The sequence below is a fragment of the Myripristis murdjan genome, chromosome 3 (genome assembly GCF_902150065.1).
Source record: "Myripristis murdjan chromosome 3, fMyrMur1.1, whole genome shotgun sequence".
Lineage (NCBI taxonomy): Eukaryota > Metazoa > Chordata > Actinopteri > Holocentriformes > Holocentridae > Myripristis > Myripristis murdjan.
The window spans coordinates 8385725-8404343 of NC_043982.1; the positions used below are offsets into that span (position 1 = coordinate 8385725).

Consider the following 18619-nt stretch of genomic DNA (forward strand, 5'->3'; position numbering starts at 1 on the left):
ATATGTAAATCCATGCTATGAATAGACGAACATCTGCAGGCAATTCATTCAGTCAATAATGAGGCGTTTAGCAGGGTCTGTACTCAAAAAGCATGAAATTTAGCCCCAGCTTTAGCCTCATGAATTTACTACACAGCTAAATTGTCAGTGTTAATTTACCTCTGAGAGTGTAAAAATCAACACTGTGCCAGTGTTCATAAAAGTCCACACCCATCAGAGTTAATTGAACACATTTAGATAGTTTTGAACATCCTCCCCAGAGCCACATCAGCAACTGGGACTTGAAGCTTTTGAGTTTGTAAGAGCGATATCATTTAAGTTAGACGGGATACAATGGGCAAGACCGGGCAGATTATAACAGGAGGCTGGCGCCGTGTGTGAGCGTGCGAGGTGTGAAAGGGAACGGCAGATGGTGTTTAAGTCAGAACAGGGAAAATGAAAATCCTGCAGAGATTAGTGACACACATAGTAAATGCTTGGAGAAAACTCCTCAACGGTCTGATCTGTCACCAGACTAGGATACATGCTGCGTCTGATCTGATTCCTTTCTCCACACACCACAGTGAATTTTTGTTTTCTGCTTTGTGCTGCTTGTGTGTGTGTGTGTGTGTGTGTTCGCTTGAATCCAGGACTCAGGGATAGATATCGGCGACATCTCTGAGCGGAAGGCTTTGAGGAAGAGGCTGCAGTGTAAGACGTTCCGGTGGTACCTGGTCAACATCTACCCCGAGATGAGGATGTACTCCGACACCATCGCATACGGAGTAGTAAGCCGCCGCCTTCATCGCAAAGTCAACTCGGTGTCTACAAAAGCAAAAAACAAGACTTAACCATGCCTGAACAAATCATTTTTATCCCTTGTGTTGGGATTTGGACGGCTGCAGTTAGGAACACAAACACTACACAAAGGAATGCCTCCTTGTTGCAACTTGATTCTTTAGTTTGGTCTTGTCTGCTCTGGTCGCTCTTTCTGAAAGAATAAAAGAGGGCAGGAAGTCTTACTGTGGTAGAGGACGGACTTTTCTACTCACTCAAAGTCCCTCTCCACTCAAAAAAGTGTTTTTTCTAATGTTTATGTCCCCTAAAATGTCTGCCCTTGACTATACTGAATTGTATCTGTGTAAAGTCACTCAAAGAGAGGTGTTTTCACAATCCTCTACTGGGGGTGGAGGTGTGTGTGCACACCCCTACAGTCTGAGGTTCACACATACCCCAGGCCAGCTGCATTTGGTGCATCACAAACCCAAAAACCAGTCCTGTCAACTGACACAGTGTTTCTCTACATATCATTAGCAGCAGCTCCACCAGTCCTGGTACTGGTGCTTGACTGCACAACTCAAAATGGCTGCTTCACCTGAATAATTTTCGTGTAAATAAGAGATTGGCTGAAAAAATATATTTTTTCATAGTTAGATTTTCAAATATGGCAAATATGGCTCAAATATGGACTTCCTCGATCTGTGAACAGAGCTCGGGTTATGAGTCGGTGTGCCAGCAGACAAGGGGGTGGATGGGGACTATTTGCATATTCATAGATCTGAGCATTTTTAATGAGGGCAAAGACTTAGAGTTATATTTACAGCACTAAAGGGTGTTTTTTTCATAGAAAAACTAAATATGTAATATTGGTGAGCGGAGATTATTTTAGAGGCTTTCTTGGGCCTTAATAAACTGACTGGAAGGGGACTACACTGCAGATAGATGCCTACAGATAGATAGATATACAGATATAGCATATCCCATTACAGAGTGTACGCCACTCAATTTGTTAGTGAGGAAAGCCAGAAGAAAAATGACAGCCAGCAGGGCAGGCTGACACCATTTATATTTGCCCATTCCAAGTTGTTCTCAGACAGCTTTATTTCCACGGTCCTCCCACCTCACATCACTGCAATACACCTTAATATAGAGTGACACACAGAGACTACAGTTATATGGCTCTGCTTTCTATGTTTTACGGCTTACTCCCTCCTACAAATCCGCAAATAGTAGCTGGATATAGCGAGGAAATAGGCCAGCCTTATTAAAATAATTTCTCGGAGGAAGTTGACCTCGTTATTCGGTATTTATTATGTGCATTTGACGGGCTTGTCAATCGCGGTGGTTTTAGAGTGCGTTACGCGGCACTAGACTGCCGGCCTTGTTCAACACACAATTAGAAGACAAGGGCCAAGCCGTACACTAAAATTACCGAAAGTGCTCTTGTCCCCTCAGGTGTCATTGACGCTCGCAGATTAGTTTCCACTCCTCTGCACCACAAATGTTTAGACATCAACAGTTCCACAGGACTAGGTGCAGGCAGTGGATTTACTGATTATCTGATAGAAGTAGACGTCTCCCGAGCCAATGGGAGCTGATTCATCCCCGGCTGTGTCCCTGTGATCTCCCATCTTTACTTAATTCACTCCCCACACAATCCACCGATTCCTTGATCTCCCTCCGGTGCAGTTTATATCTCCCAGTCAAGCAGACTTTTGTCATGACATGCATGAATAACCCACTGGGCCTATAAAGTCTAACACATGTTCATCAAGCATAAAGCTTATAATTTGCATTTATATTAAAGATTATGAAGCTCAAGTTAATTTAGTCTCATGATTCACATTTTAGACATTACGAGCCTTTACACCTCAAGTCTAACTAAGGCTGAATTCTCTGTAAATACTTATTAATTTGAACACTTCAGAGATTTCTGGGAGTGACATTTGGACTACTGTCACTCTCATTTTGATCTTGTCTTATTGGCTCCATTTACATACCATAAATATAGATAATTCCACACTTAACCCAGTAAGTGAAGTAAGCCAAGCTCTGGTTGATGCTGGTAAATGTCATGACTCAGCTAGAATAACCCAGTAAGCTTTAGACTCTGATCATGAGAAAGCCAGTTAAAATATCTGGATTACTCTAATATTAAATGGGTCTCTGCAGCATGTAAGCATCTTAATCTTGTCACTTTCACTTTACAGCACCTGCTCACACATCTCACGGTCTCACGGGGTTATGGGTACATTTTGATGGCAATAAAAAAAAACACGCAGCAGCAGGCGGTACCTGCTATTTCTATTTGGATCTTTCTTTCCCTGACGTAGAAATAACATCGCTCAGTGGAGTAGAAGGAGGGAACTGGCGGCAGTATCTTCTCCACACTTTTTTACTGGCGGAGCATTTTATCTGAGTATTGAACACCACATCTGCTTTATTCACAGCAGCAGAGATACTCAGTTACAGGGCATCAAAGGTTCATGTAAATAGGTTAATAACCCTCTTAACCCCCTGAACCCATGGGCGGACTTTTATGGCATGTTGTACTCCTCTTCTTTTAAAAATATTTTAAAATTACTGCTTTTGCAAAAATTGCCTCTTCATAGGCCAAAGTAGAGAAATTAAAGTGAATTAGAGAAATTTTCATGCAGGTTTCAGAGGATTCATCCAGATATGATCTTCACCAACATGCAGCCAATAACCAGGCTGATCTGTGCATGTTAATGTAGCCACTGTGTGTCTGACTTTACAGTTACACCAGTTTGTGTGAATAACTCATCAGATCTTTTGCTCATATGTGTTTGTGTGTGTGTGTGTGTTTGTGTCAGCTAAAAAATTCTCTGAAGAGTGAGCTGTGTCTGGACCAGGGGCCCGACTCTGACAACGTCCCCATCCTCTACCTGTGCCATGGGATGACACCTCAGGTTAGACCGCTCCCGCAGTGAAGCATACAACTGATCATATTCACATCCTTTTTTTTTTGTTTCATCTTGGGTTTTTCTTTTCAATAAATCCCCTTCCTTTTCCTCTACTTTCCGATAGAACCAGAATAAAACAGGCTCAGGGTCTTAACAGCGGCTCATCAGTTTCACATGAAAAGCTGGTCTCCATCTCGCCTTGGATTTAGGGCCTTTTGGTTCTCGGCTTGTGGGTGGTGGTCGAAAGTGGACTGAGGTTATTTAAGTCTTAAAAAATCTGAAAATCGCTACTTTTTATTACAAAATTGGCCCTGGAAAAAAAAAAAGAAATCCATGCAGCTTTTGAATGCTCATTGTTTCGACAAGTCTGCAGTTTCTCAGGGGGGAAAATTGCTTCTTCATTGGCCAAACTAACAATTTTTGGATATTTTTTTGAAACAAAGGGAATTTCATTTAGCTTACTGAGATTTAACAGTGCATGAAAGCACTGTGCTAGCAAGCAAGTACTGTGCTTTTCATTTCAGTGCACTATCACATTTCTGCATGAGTTGCACAGAACTTTTCTTGTTTTCTTCAGTTTACCTTCCCTCAATTTGATCTCATATTTATAGGTCATACCTCTCCCTTCTTCTGACAGGAGATAGCAGTTAATTAATCAGCAGAGGCGCGGTAATAAGACTACAACACTTCACTGTGTGTATGGGTCATGCTGCCAGCCTGATAAATCCCAGCGACAGTGCACCTGCCTGTTACGTATTATTGTATGTGTCACTGTTATCAGTGTTTCATTTATGTTTTCAGAGGCATAACTCTGAAATTGTTGTTTGGAATAAATTTCAGCCCATCTAAAAGGGAGATGGGCGATGGCAATTTCCTCCAGAGTTCGGGCGTCTTGTTAATGATGTACTTTCTCTAGCCCTCGCCTCAGTCAGCTCCTATTGATTCCTTGATCCTATTATGTCTGAGGAGAACGTTTTCAGAGATTGTTTTCGCAGATTGTTTAACCTTGCCCTGACAGGTGTAAAGTTGGCGCATATAGTGAAGCTTATTCTCTCGTTTTTCCTTCCCAATTCAAATGAATCCATTGGAGATGTTTCACACCCATTGCACTCGTATTGATATTTATACTGCTGTGCAAATTAAAACTGAGGAGAAATCTTTAGCAGGGACTTCAGCTAAACTGTGAAAGCTTGTAGAGGCTGATTATCCCAGCCGGAGCGCTCGCACGTTTTCCTTAACAAACTCAGCGAGAAGCATAGATAAACTTAAACAGCCCATCGTGAGACCCAGATAACTTTCCAACTTTCCAATTTGCTCAGGTTCTCATCCAAGCATACAGCCAACGGGAGAATGATTGGCAACCTTTCTGAGAATAAACAAAAATGATTGTAGAAAATTAACAATACACATAATGACAACATTTGGAGACACCTGGTTTCACTCTAATTGCAATTATTCTTCCGCAGTGTACAACTGTTTCTTTCTTTCTTTCTTTCTTGTTCAGAAACATAGCCATCTGTGATGAAACTCTATTGATCCTTGTCTCTTGATTGATGATTTTCACTATTTGTTGTTTGACTGCGATATAAATGAACAAATGGGGAAAGCAAACAAGTTTCCACTCAGAAGGAACAGACAATTGTTGACCCACACAAGTCGAATAATGGATTGGACGGAGCCCAAGGATTTAGTGAAGCCTCTGGGTTATCAAGTTTCTAAATCAACAATTAGATGCCGCCTCCATGTCAACAAGCTCTTTGGAAGGCATGCACGAAACAATCCCTTATCGAGAGCAGCCCTTGAATCGATGTAAGCATCGACGAACTATGATTGGAATTATGTGCTGTGTGGTCGGATGAGGCCAGAATTGAACTTTTAGTGGCAAAAACACAAGTCAATAGGAAAAGCTTTTGACATCCACAGTAAAAATGTGGTGGTGGCTAATTGATGTTTTCAGGCTGTCTCTTGTCAAGACAGGCGGCATGATGAATTCCACTGTGGAGCAGGATGTTTTAGCCTCCGCTGCCCCTGCCACAACGCTGAAACATGGCTGCGGATGCACCATTCAGTGAGATAATGACACCAGATATACAACAAAACCAGCTCCGAAATCACAGCGGGCATCAGTGTCGACTTAAGAATATTCAGGATCTTGAAATTTTCTGGAAATTCTGCACAGAGGAGCTACCCAAGATCACTAGACATTACAGGAGAAAGGCTCAGCGCTTCACTCAAATATTAATCACAGTGTGCCAATAGATCAGAAAAGTACCACTCAAAGGTTTTATGTTGAAAGAAGGAGCATGAATCTCCCATGTATTTGAGCCCAAAATATGACCTACATGTGTTGTTAATTTTATACGTTGTTCATTTCAAGCGTTTGAAAGTAAAATCTAGTCGTTCCATTTCGTGTATTGAAATGTGTCATCAGCACAAGACAAACTGTTCCCTGGAATAACTTCGCAGTGATTCATAGACTGCCGTGTTTCCCTATTTGTCCCCAAATTATACCCAATCCTACTGAGATTAGTACAAACCGAGCATGCACAGTTGTCGCCGCAGAATCTGTTGCTGACTGCAGTACCGGTGCTGCTCCTTATGATCCTGCGTGTGAATTAAACAAATAATGTTGGCTTTTGCTTCCACTTTAAGACTAATCTCACTGATGTCGCTCTGTCAGATTATATGACAGCAAGCCGTCTTTTTTTAATGAGCTTTGAGACACCTAATTCAGATGAGACAAAGTTGCGATAAAATTAGTTCATTTCTGGCAACTGAGGTGCACCCTTCAATTATCAAACCACTGACACATGTGCCTTCAAAATATACTCTTATATAGTCTCAAAATAATTGGACACATTTTCAATTGGATCTCAGTGTTGCTTTAAATCAGGGGATAATGATTTGAGGAGACAGGTATAGTATAATATTAAAAAGTTTTATGCAGAGAGGCATTAATGAAGAAACCACATACACCTTATTTGAACTCAGAAGCCATATAATAGTTGAATCAACCACTTTGAGAAAAAAATCACAGAACTAAATAACTTGTCTGTTTTGAACATAAGTTTATTATGAAGCTGCAGGTTTTTATTTGCAATCACATCTCGACCAGAATCATTTCACATTGCCAGTGAAGCAGCGACTCTTCACAATACGTAGGACGAATGAACATGTTAACATCCTGTCACTCTCTCACACAAATGCATGCGAGCTCCCACGCATCATCACACCTGCCTGTTGGGCTGAAACCTCACGAACTGATCAATTAAAGGTGTGCGGCTGTGGGCTGTTGTTTCTGTCAGGAGTCTTCCTCTTCCTCTTCTTCTCCCTCTGCCTTATGACGATGGCAGAGATGCACAAACAAGAACTGAGCCAAAGTTCAGATACATACTGTATGTAAGTAAGTGTCACACACCACATTTGGTCACACTTTATAGTGCCACCGTAAGGCCAACTTTGTAACTGCAGCTTATTTGAAAAATTTCCAAGTGGGTCAATCTGCAGCGTGAAGACGAGCACAAAACCATGACGGAAACCAAAGCATTTGGAGACTAAATATATCATATATGACTTTATGTTTGACATTTTTAGCTGTGGCTCACTGATGTATTATCAGATGAAATTTCAAAAGCTGACATTTTGAAACGTCACAACTTGTGTTGCATCTACAATCGTGATGTACTTGATTTGATTGTACGACTTGATGCGGTGTTTATGTGCGCTTCCTGCTGGGAAACTGGAATACATGACTCGACAGGATATAAAGTTACAGTACAAGTGATGAGAAAGGATGTGTCTTGCACTAGTACTGCTAACAGACCCGTCTCAAAATTTCTCCAAAACAGTTGACTTAATCACCACCAAATTTTATACACAGTATATTCCAACTGCCTGCATCACGTTTGTTTCACATAATTTTAATACTGTAACCATTTGGCTGCCACAAAAGAAGCAGGTGAGGAAGATGCACAATCAGGAACAGTGACATTTCCAAAATACTAAATGCTTGATTATACAAGCGTCACATACGCCCTCCTGTTTGTGAGGAGCTTAAAAGTGTATTTGAAGCATAGGTTACATTCTCATTATGAAATATTTTATTGTGTCATTTCTGGCGTTTTTGGCTAGAAATGCGTTTTCAGCCACATCGTATTTAGATTCTGTGCATCCCATTCAGTTTTGTCTTTGTTTTGTCTTTGCTGTCTTTATTTTGTTTGCTTAGTTGATCTGCACACACTAGTAATTTCATACCTTATTTCTGTTTTTGTATTTTTTTATCATCACTATCACTGTTCTTCATCACCTGTGTTCTAGCTCCGTGTGCAAAACAAACTAAAAACACTTTTACGCCGGCAGAATGTGAGCACAGCTCTGCGTGCAGACACAAAAGGCTCTCTCTCTGTCTTTCTCTCTCTCTCTCTCTCTTCCTTTCTTCTCTCACACTCTCACACCGCTCAGCCTGTTCCTTTTAAACAGATGCCTTTCCTGCATTTTTTACCCCTTTCCCTGCGACTGATATTCAGTTTCTGTTCGCTAAAAATGGGCACACAAGTGCCCTTGGAAAAAGCAGTTGAGAGGGATTGCATCAGAGAGGGCACAATTACCAGGGTTTTCTCTTAGCTGGTCACTTCATATCCAGTTTCCTTCTATTTATAATGAGCTGTTTCTTGTGCTCTGCCATATCCTGCCTTCTCCTCGCTTCAGTCAGCTGTATTAATAAGTATGCTTACTGTGTGTGAAAGTCAACCTTGTGGATGTCTCTGCAAACCCACAGACACACCAAGTGCAAACCGCATTTGGGTGATAGTTTGTCACCTTTACCTTCATCTGCAACACTGCGAGGGTCATTATCTGCTCTAAATGGTGGCTGCCAGTGCTGTGCATGTAGCGGAGTGTGTAACCGGTTGTTTTGTTCTTCCAGAATGTGTACTACACCAGCACTCAGCAGCTACACGTCGGGCTCCTCAGTCCCACCGTTGACGACGATGACAACAAGTGCCTGGTGGATGTGAATAGCAGACCGCGCCTCATTGAGTGCAGCTATGCCACAGCCAAACGCATGAAGCTCCACTGGCTCTTCACTCAGGTGACAAACCATGCAAAAAACAGGAGATGCATGACAACAACACACATGGTGAAAGGGAGCAGTTGTCAGAAAGCATGTGGCCCGCATGCAGATATTACTTAACTGCAGCCTTTAAGTGAGGTTGAGTTGTAAATGTGTGTGAACACTGCAGCTCCAGAGGATTGGGTCATATAGGGTTTTAATGCTGGTTCAGAAACAGGGCTGGGGTAGGTTCATTAAGGATGAACGTGGAGGCACACAAATGGAAATGGAGGATTCATGGTTCACAGGGTTCCCCGGATCGCATTTAGACATGAGGAGTAAATTCATCATAAAGATTCTCTCTGTCTTCATTAGCGGCTCTGTGCTTGCAGGCGCTATTTTCCCAGAAAAAAAAAAAAACAGAAAAACAAACACTTGACAAAATGATCCGTGTGAGTGAGTGATTTGGATTTACTGCACGCTTTGATTTGGGCATTGTGTATTGTTATGCGCTATGCTGCTGTCATGGCAGAGTGAATTATAGATTCAGCCTGATTGGGCCTACATCATTCTCCCAGCCAAATGCGCATGAAAACTTCAGACATGGTATGAAGGCCTTAAAGCAACTATTCCTACAGCAATACTCATTAGACCATATAAGGGTAATAAATGCATGAACTACCATTCATTTAGTAAGTAAACTAAATAAAGCTGATAATGGAATAAATAACTTGTCAATTTCATAAAATCTTGAACAAATAATATAACATTCTTGCCAATAATGCAGTGGCTTACTACAATATCAACCATCTATTACATTACATTACATTATTTTTGACTCTGTTTGACAAATGTAATATTTTAAATCATTAATGTAATGATATTTTAAAATCTCTTTACAATATATAACAGTGTATATCAGTGATACACTTCAGTCAAGCTGTAATGCAGTCACACATGTACAGACTGTACATCACTCATGTGGAGGCACCTCGCTAACTAGTTTCAATTCAAATAAGCTCATAAAAGCTCATCTGGATGTTTAGGGTTCAGACCTTTGTGACACTGTTTGCATGCATGAAATATGTCTCCTATTCGTTGTCTATGGGACAGTTCAAGGCTACACTGACAGAGTGTCGACTCACTTCTTTTCAGTCCTTTCAAGATAAGTGTTTTTGTGTGTGTGTGTGTGTGTGTGACTTGCAGAAAAATCAGCCTTATTAATTTCTCAGAAAATGGTGTAGATATGAAGTAGAGGAGTATATATAGGGTATAATGCATGAAATCATCGTACTATAATACATCATGCATTCACATGAAGATGAGGAAATAAACGAAAATACAAAACACACATTTTTATTACAGTTAGTAGTTAACATATTGCATGGACACTTGTGCTCATGCTCCTTTTTTCCCATAAAAAAGGCTTTTGTGTCGACCCACCATGGCCATTTATGTTCATCTGCAAACCTTGTTTGTCTTGTGCATCAGTCTGAAAGGTAAGCTGTTGCACATTATCTCTTAAGTATCCCGCCTCCGTAATATTTGTGCAAAATGATGAATCACATTTTGTCAGATGAGCCAGTTAGACGGTGTCATAACATGCTGTTCAGTTTAGTGTTTATTCAAAAGCAACAAGACGTCCAGAGGTAGTTATTATCTGCATAAATATCTGACATGCACGTGTATATTCCATCCTGCATGGCTGCTGGTGGATGTAGCTGCTTTTTTTTCCCCAGTAAGTAACAGCAAGAAATTAAAGCTCACTTTGATGTAGGCTGTCACTGGGTTTCAACATGCAGCGGCTCATGTGACAAGTCGGTTTAATTGCTAATTTATAGAGAATCAAGCATTGATTCATTGATCTACGTTGGCAGAGACGTTTCAGGACCGCAATACACACAAACGCATTTTTGTTCTTTTAATATTTCTTCTGAGAGGAGCTTGGATGGGTGCGCTGTTGTCTTGTTAAAAGAACATTTACATTGCCAAAAAATAAGCCAAAATGCAACATGAATATCAGTTGTTTACTTCAGAAAGGCTACTTTGATCATCTAACAACCAAACTGATTATGCGGCTGGAAGAAACTAGAGGTAATTTAATATTCGGCGGCAAAAAGGGGCTGTCAGCGCTGGATGGAGAATGTAAGGGTTTGAACTTTTTAACTGATAAAAAGCCAAAATAACTGATTTGTGGTGAATGCAATTAAACTTAAGAACATATTTGAGGAGATCTCCAAGTGTTAATATATTATTTGTTTAAGTAATTACAATATGAGTCATAATCAGTGTTAGATTACATTATCTGTTTGTTTTTTCATTACATCATTAACTTTAATAAATGTACTGTTACTACGCTGGCAGCTGTTACTACGTTATCAGTAGTAATTAGAACATTTGCTTTTACAGATTCTGTGAAATAGGTCACCGTTGAGCTGCCTCCACAGGTGCATATTTTTATCGTGCGAGTCTCCAACAGATTGGCTCTGAAGTGTGAAAATTTTGCACGCATGAACTCACGTGTCACATATCTTCATGGGCTCCACTTTAAATGGTTGCTTGATTTAACATTGTATAATTTAACAAGTGGGATGGGAACGTATTAACAAGGACGGGGCGTATCACGACACTTGAGTGAAGCATCAATTATTGAGACGGTTCCAACCGCACATCTAAAAAGTGTTGAACTCGAGCAGAACCAGATTGCCTTGATGCAGCCTCGGTCTTTGGGGAGCACAGCGCTGAACCACTGAGAGAAGAGAGGTTTTTTTTTTCTTTTTCATATTTACCCAAACGTTACGGCACCCTGCACACGACCTTATAGACTCAAGATATGTTTTGAAAGCATTTTAATGACCCTTAATTTGTGTAATGACATATCAGTGGAAGAGATGGCCTCCACCCCCAAATAAAGGGCACGCAGTGTCACAGATGCAAAGCACCACTTTTTATTTGCATCCATGCTCTGCTACCACTTATGTGTAAAACAGCTTTACAATTTTAGATTAGTTTATGTATTTATTTAACTATACTGTTATGGAACTAGCCAAACAGCTTAAAATGATTCAGGGGCCATAAGCAGGCAAATTGAACGTAATTGTAGACCTTTAAGTTAGTGAAATTTTTCAGTACAGTAGATTGAAAAAAAAAAAAAAAAACACTAAATTAGGCAGCATTTAGGTGCAACACACATTTTACATTTTAATTACGGCAAGTGAACGGTCCAGGGACGATCTATCTGTACCGCTGGCGTCTGCAGGATGTGCAGGATGTGACCATCCTGCTGCACATTCCACAGCATTTTGTGCATTACACAAATCTGAAAGCCAAACTGAAGTGCAGCCTCACGGCGAGTCAAGGCACACCTTCAGGGAGCAGCAGCTAGCGAGGCTGGTGTCACTGTGAGGCAGATCGACAGGTAGAGCTTGTACTGTGATACAATTTGCAATTAAAATGTCAGGAAAATGAGCAGAGGCGTGAATAACTAACTGAACAGATAAGTGATTCGATCGCTGAACACCTGTTTGAGCTGGATTTCAGACACATGGCGGATGAGGCTCACCTCCCGAACGATCAGGTGTGTTCTAAAACCCAGCTTGTATATGCCAGCATCGCCGACATGACCCGGCAGCAAGTATTCGAGCTGGCACGGTGAGATTGTTATGATTCACACTCCTTGGTCCACCTTTGCCGCTACAAGAGAAGTGGCAGGCTGGCACGTCCAGATTGAGCACATCTATAGCTGACAGTGACCCAGTGAGTGAAGGAGTGAGATTACTTTCAGCTCATAGACAGGCTTTGCATCGAAAAACTCTGATTTATTTGACAGACACTGAAAACAGACACCGAAAGAGGAAGCATTTCGTATATTTACTGTAAACACTTTGAAAATTATCTCTCTTCCTCTAAAATCTTTTTTTTTTTTTTACCTTTCGCCTTCAGCTCAGACTGTGTTGATTGATTTCTGCCAAATGATGCCTTCCAACTCAAATAGACCGTATTGCACATATACTGAAGATATGTTTTGCAGTCACTGTTTAGTTTACCATTTTATTTTATTATTTCTTTTGCACTTTAACATGGATGTTGTTCGTTAGTACTTATTTTCCCGCTTTTCCCCCTGGTGCCACCTACGTGAGGTGAGACTGTTTAACACGGTTACTGTCTCCTGTGTGCTCAGCCTGACACTGATGAAGCTCTGATGAGAGAAGTGTCTGTCAAATAAGCCGGACTGTTTATATGCATTTGAGAGTGTGAGTTTTCTCTCGCCTTGATATGTGACCACGCTGGGTCAGCACACCACCGCCGGAGCAGAAGTGAAGGGAGTGGGCGGTGTTTTCTCAAAGTTCCACTTCAATTTGTGTAAGAAACGGAGAACGCGCATGAAAAGATTAGTCATGTGTCTCGGTGGGTGTTGCAACGGCTGTAGCGAGATTTCCTGTTGTGTGGGTGGTTATGTGAATGTGTGGGTGATGTTGTGTTGGTGTTGTTGTTGTCGTTTTTTTCCACTTTTTATAACAAGTAATTCTGATAACTATAGCGAGTACCTATAGCACAGTAAATTAACTATAGTATCCCAAGTCTTCCCAGAGTTTGACATTCTAGCTTATCATTTAGTTCTAAAACATAAAAGCATCATGCTGACACATATCCACCCACACCATGCTAGCCAGCTCTTTCTGTAAATAACAAATGTTTATAATGAGGGACGATTTAAGATACTACAGTTTCTGCCCTAAAAAACATTCTGAATCGAAATTGTGTGGCATTTGTTGTGTTTTAGTTTGACATTCGAGGTCTGCGTGGGTCTGTTATTGATCACCCTTCCAAATAGTTGATCTTTTAAGCAACTGTTTGCATGTCTAAAACATGTCCCAGGCATGCCAGGCTTACCATGGTGTACCTGGACAGACAGGAGGCATCTGTGTTGGCCGAGCAGAGTATCCCAGTAAACCCTCCCCTGCTTGACAGTTTTGTTTTCCCCTCGTTTGAGCCCATTTTCAGTCAAGCCTCCATTGTCCTGTACATCACAGGACGATGGTAGGATGCTGCCTTCACAGGTCACATGACAAGCAAGCAGGCTGTTGGTGTTCATGTGGGGCAAGCCAAGCTGTGGCATGCAGTTAGGGACAAATTCCAGCCGCCGACCAGCTCACGTCCAGCGCACCAACAAAAAAAACATGCACAATACAACGTGCCCATTGGCAGTCATCAATAAAACACCCACGGCACACTTATCTTCTGCAGGTCCTGTGGGTTGACCCACCCCGTGCAGAGCTCTACTGAACATACATCAACACTGTTGCAAAAACAAACTTGCAGAGTCATTAAGTCTCACATTTGGTGTTAGAATCCTTTATTTCTTGAAACAGTTGGAAAAATCTGCCAGTGTGATGAGATAATCCCGCTTGTTTCCAGAGCTAATCAGCTTCTTCCCAGAAGTGGATCAAGTGTCATTTTCTTGATCCCAGTGAGGTATTCTGCCTTGTTTTGCTGTGTTTCTTCATATTGATACTTGTTCCCAGAAAATTTCCTGATACAAGAGAAACTGAACTGGAAACAAGTGGGATAATCTCATCCCACTGGCAAAATTTTTCACTTGTTTTAAGAAAAACAGGATTCTAACTGTGAAGATGAACCCTAAATGACCTTTTTTGCAGTGAACAACCACCACAGCAACAGTAACAGTCTTATTTATAGTGAAAGGAGGCAGGGCGAGTAGCTGTGTTGCACACCGGTCCATGAATGCCTTTGTCCACAAGTTCAGATCAATCTGTTGTCTGTCCAAAATATAGCATGTGTGTTTAAGGCCTCACCGGCTAACTGATCTGGAAACACTCAAAGATCAATTCAGTTCACAGTCTGTTAAAGTTGCCCGCTGCTTGTCAGGTCATTTTTTCCCCCACATCTCTCTGCATTGCTCTCACAATATCGGAAAGAGCTCCCTCACCATAATGCTCTCTGCGGTATATCGACCACTGAGGGCTTCCCCTTCACTTTACTTGTGCTTTGCCAATACTGCCACTTTAATGAGAAAATCCTGCCCCATTTCATCAAGGCACGCAGGAATCTTTTTTTGCTGAACTGATGTGCTCTCACAATTCGGGCTCTGGCCACCCATTCACCTGTCATATTAAGTTCCTCGTTCATAAATTGTTGAACCGAACTTTCTTTTTCATGCCAGCCTTCCCTCCTCTTCCAGCCCTGTCAGCACCATATTTCTCATTCTCCCACAATTCAAAGACTTTCCACCCCAGAGTTTTTTGTCTAAATAAGTTATTTTCTACATTTTTTTCCCCCTAACACTAACTCTAAAATGTTTCACTCAGCTCCTTATCAATGCACACACTCACCTCAAATGACCAAGCTGGACAGCAGGCGCTATAGAGGACGTTAGCATGTCTGTGTTTGCTCTGGTAACATGGGGCAAGATGGAGGCGTTGAAACAGGAATGTCAGATTTACCAAAAGCAGTGCATTTAAAGATCGAGCGCATGTCATCAACTGGGCAAATTGGGGGGAAAAAATGCATTATACTGTCACTTTTTGTACGTGAGGATTTGGATTCAGTGCTGGAGGAACTATATTGATTGGTAAATTACAAGGTACAAGATATGGGCTTAATAAAAACAAAGAAGGAGGCATAAATATTTGGGAGTTGTCTTATAACCATGTCTTAATTATAACCTGTACGTCTAACAATTTTTGCAGAGTGAAACCCGATATTTTAATTAAAAGTAAATATTTTTATTAGCATTACAACTCAGGATGAACAGTTCAAATGTCATTGATATCACCATATGACCAAATGCAATATCCAAACTGCAGGAATTGCAGTTTTACTTGCGAAAGGTAAAATGTGTGATACAGCTGCAAATGCAGGGTTGTGAGGTGCTACACAATCATATCATCCAGATGTAAGAAAACATGTCTGTTGGGTGCAGACCCAGCAAAAATCACAGCGTCGTTATTTTAATACTTTGCAGTGAAAAAGTAAATGTTCCTTCCCACTGAAATCATGATATATATCGCATTTTTTAAATTCAAAGTAAGTGCAATGTGTTTTTTTTTTTTTTTTTTTTTTTTTTTACCATAACCTAGGAGCAGCTAAATATGTATCTTATAACAGTTTATAGGTAGAAACGCAGGTTGCACTCGTCTGGGACTGAGCGGAGCAAAAGCACACAAACACAAAGCATCTCAGTCCCTGCATCTCTTCAGCTTTCAGTGGACTCGCTAAATCAAAAGGGTTTTCAGCTTTGAGGACTTGTGCAACCCTGAAGCTGTTTTGCAACAGGCCTGTGTTTTAACTCGACACTTGTGTAGGTTATTAGCAAACTGATGCAAGAGAGATCTTCTACACAGACACTGTGTCAAAAGATTACAAGCTATGGTGAAAACTGGATAAATAAAACTCAAAACTGTGGACCAAAAACTGGGTCCTCTCCTCCAGTGAGCCATGAATGCCTCATACATGCATTTTTATTCCTAATTAATTTGTTACCCACCAATACAAAGTGACACAGACTTAGAGAATACTGTGTTTTTGGTTTCACTGTGAAGTGTGTGTGTGTGTGTGTTTTTTTTTTTTTTTGTTGTTGTTGTAGAGAGCCTAATCTTGCTTTAGCATCCTTTTGAGTTTTGTGAAAACTGCAGAGATTGAGTTTACAGACGGTGCTGTTGTTAGATATAGATCTCTCAGTGGAAGACTCCAAACGCGTTTTTTACGCAGCACAGAGAGCAGCAAACGCCTCTGAAGCTCTGAAGCGATTGATATGAGATCTCTATGCACTTGTTTCATTTTCTCTTCCACCTGTAACACCAGATGTTTTCCTCAGATCTTGAGCGTCTCTGTTATGTGTAGCACATGTGTGTGTGTGTGTGTGTGTGTGTGTGTGTGTGTGTGTGTGTGTGTGTGTGTGTGTGTGTGTGTGTGTGTTTGTGCCTCATCATCTTCTGTCGATTCCATCTAGTCAGCCAGTGCATTATCTGAAAATCTTGGCCTTGCTCTAAAAAAAGCAAGTGATTGTAATGGCAAATAACGTTCTTGTTTTTGCCTGGAGACCATGTTGATGCTATCTCACAGGCCCAATGAGGATGTCAGCGGGAATTAGCCAAAAGGCACGTGGCAGCATTGGGTGCTTCAGTAGCTTCCATCCCCATCCATTCACAGCAGTTTGAGTTTGAGGACGCCAAGGGGCTACATTTTGCACACAAATGATTCTTGCGGAGTCCAACATAATTCAATGTGTCTGCTTTTATTTTTCAGGGAGGATCCATTCAGAACAGGAAATCAAAGAGATGCCTAGAGCTTGTAGCAAGCAGTGACAACGAGTTTGGATACCAACTGGCTCTCCAAAAATGCACTGGACAGAAATGGTTCATCACCAACACACTGCTTAGCAGCTCCTTATGATGGAGACTCGACACTGGAGCGAGTAGCACACTGGGCTGGACGGAGTGGTTTGGGTTTGTGTTTGTCTGGGTGTCGGGGTGAGAGGAGAAGAGGAGGAGGGAGGCCTGTGAGAGGAGGGGAGAGGAGAGCAATGCATGGACAAACACATCCACTTGGAGCGCCTGATGTCCTCAGAGAAGCAGCTGACATCACATGATAAATGTTAAACATTTTATTTTACCTACAGGATCAGCCATAGTTGGCAGATATTTTCCATTGCCAGATTTGACAATGTAGTATATTAAGTATATTTTGTGGCAAATATAGTCAGATTTTATGTTGACTTCAAAGTTGTACTGGGTCCAATATGTTTTTTTTTGTACTTTACTCATAATTGCTACTATGTAGCAATCTTTCAGAACCTGTCCCTGCTGTAATTATTATTTCTAGTGTCTCAGGTTTGTAGGTTTATTATGCGATTCAACTGTACAGTTGTGGGGAAATGTCCACATGTTGGAATATATCTGAAAATAATAGACTATTTTCTAAATGTAAATATTCCAAATATTTATAATATATAATAGTAAAAGACCCAATATAAGCCTTTGACTTGAAGTGTCTTTTTTTCTTTTTCAGCAGTTCCCCAAAGTGTTGTTACACAGACCTTTTATTGAATAAGGCACACATACACAAATAGAATAAAATCACACACACACACGCACACACACAGGAGTATGAAAATAGCATCATGGAGATGATGTAGTCGGTTTGTAATGACAAATGCAAGGGCAGAAGCTGCGAATCAGGGCTGATTTCTACTCTGACTGTTGTGAGCACCTGGGGAGGAGGAGGAGTGGCCCAGTCTGTTTTCAACATGCCAGTCCTCATTACCATCCACACTGAGCAGAGCCTGGCAAACCATGACATTAAATATACATGGAAACCCACTTTCATCAAAAGACTTCTCTCGCTAACACATCTTAATATATGCAATAAGAGCACTTTTGCATGCGCAAATTTTGAACGGATTTTTAAGGTTGACATTTGATATGCACAAAGAAATTCACCATTGCAAAACAGCATTCATATTCACAGTAGTTGCAAATCCATCCTAAAATAACGAAGAAAAATATGCAAATTCATGAAAAATCTGAGGCCTGAGTTGACCTCTGGCCGTGGTTACTTTACACTACCTTTTCTACCCAAACAGCAGTTGTTTTCCGCTTTGAAATTAAATCATGTGTGCCTGTACAGCTGTCACATTATTGTACAGTGAGTGCAGTAGCCTATCCATTGTTATATTATTATACATGTATTCACATGAATTCACCCTCATTAATTTTAAGTATCATTTTGTGCTATGAAATCACATCAAAATGTTTTTTAAAGTATAAACTAAGGTCTATGAGTGAAATTCAGAGAATTAAATGTATTAGTGCTGAAGATGTAACCCACACTGCTGAGATTCTGAAACTGTCTCCATGAATGAGTC

At 40.9% G+C, this 18619-nt stretch overlaps 1 protein-coding gene across 1 annotated transcript in view; it reads left to right on the top strand.

Annotated features, from left to right (window-relative positions):
* galnt18b (UDP-N-acetyl-alpha-D-galactosamine:polypeptide N-acetylgalactosaminyltransferase 18b) overlaps positions 1 to 17650 on the top strand; it is a 73120-nt gene extending 55470 nt beyond the window's left edge. Inside the window, exons 8-11 of the mRNA XM_030048603.1 lie at positions 630 to 767; positions 3594 to 3689; positions 8608 to 8772; positions 17002 to 17650. Coding sequence (XP_029904463.1) covers positions 630 to 767; positions 3594 to 3689; positions 8608 to 8772; positions 17002 to 17148 — 546 coding nt within the window. The 3' untranslated portion in view covers positions 17149 to 17650. The remainder of the gene's footprint in view (positions 1 to 629; positions 768 to 3593; positions 3690 to 8607; positions 8773 to 17001) is intronic.
* The last annotated feature ends 969 nt before the right edge of the window (positions 17651 to 18619 follow it).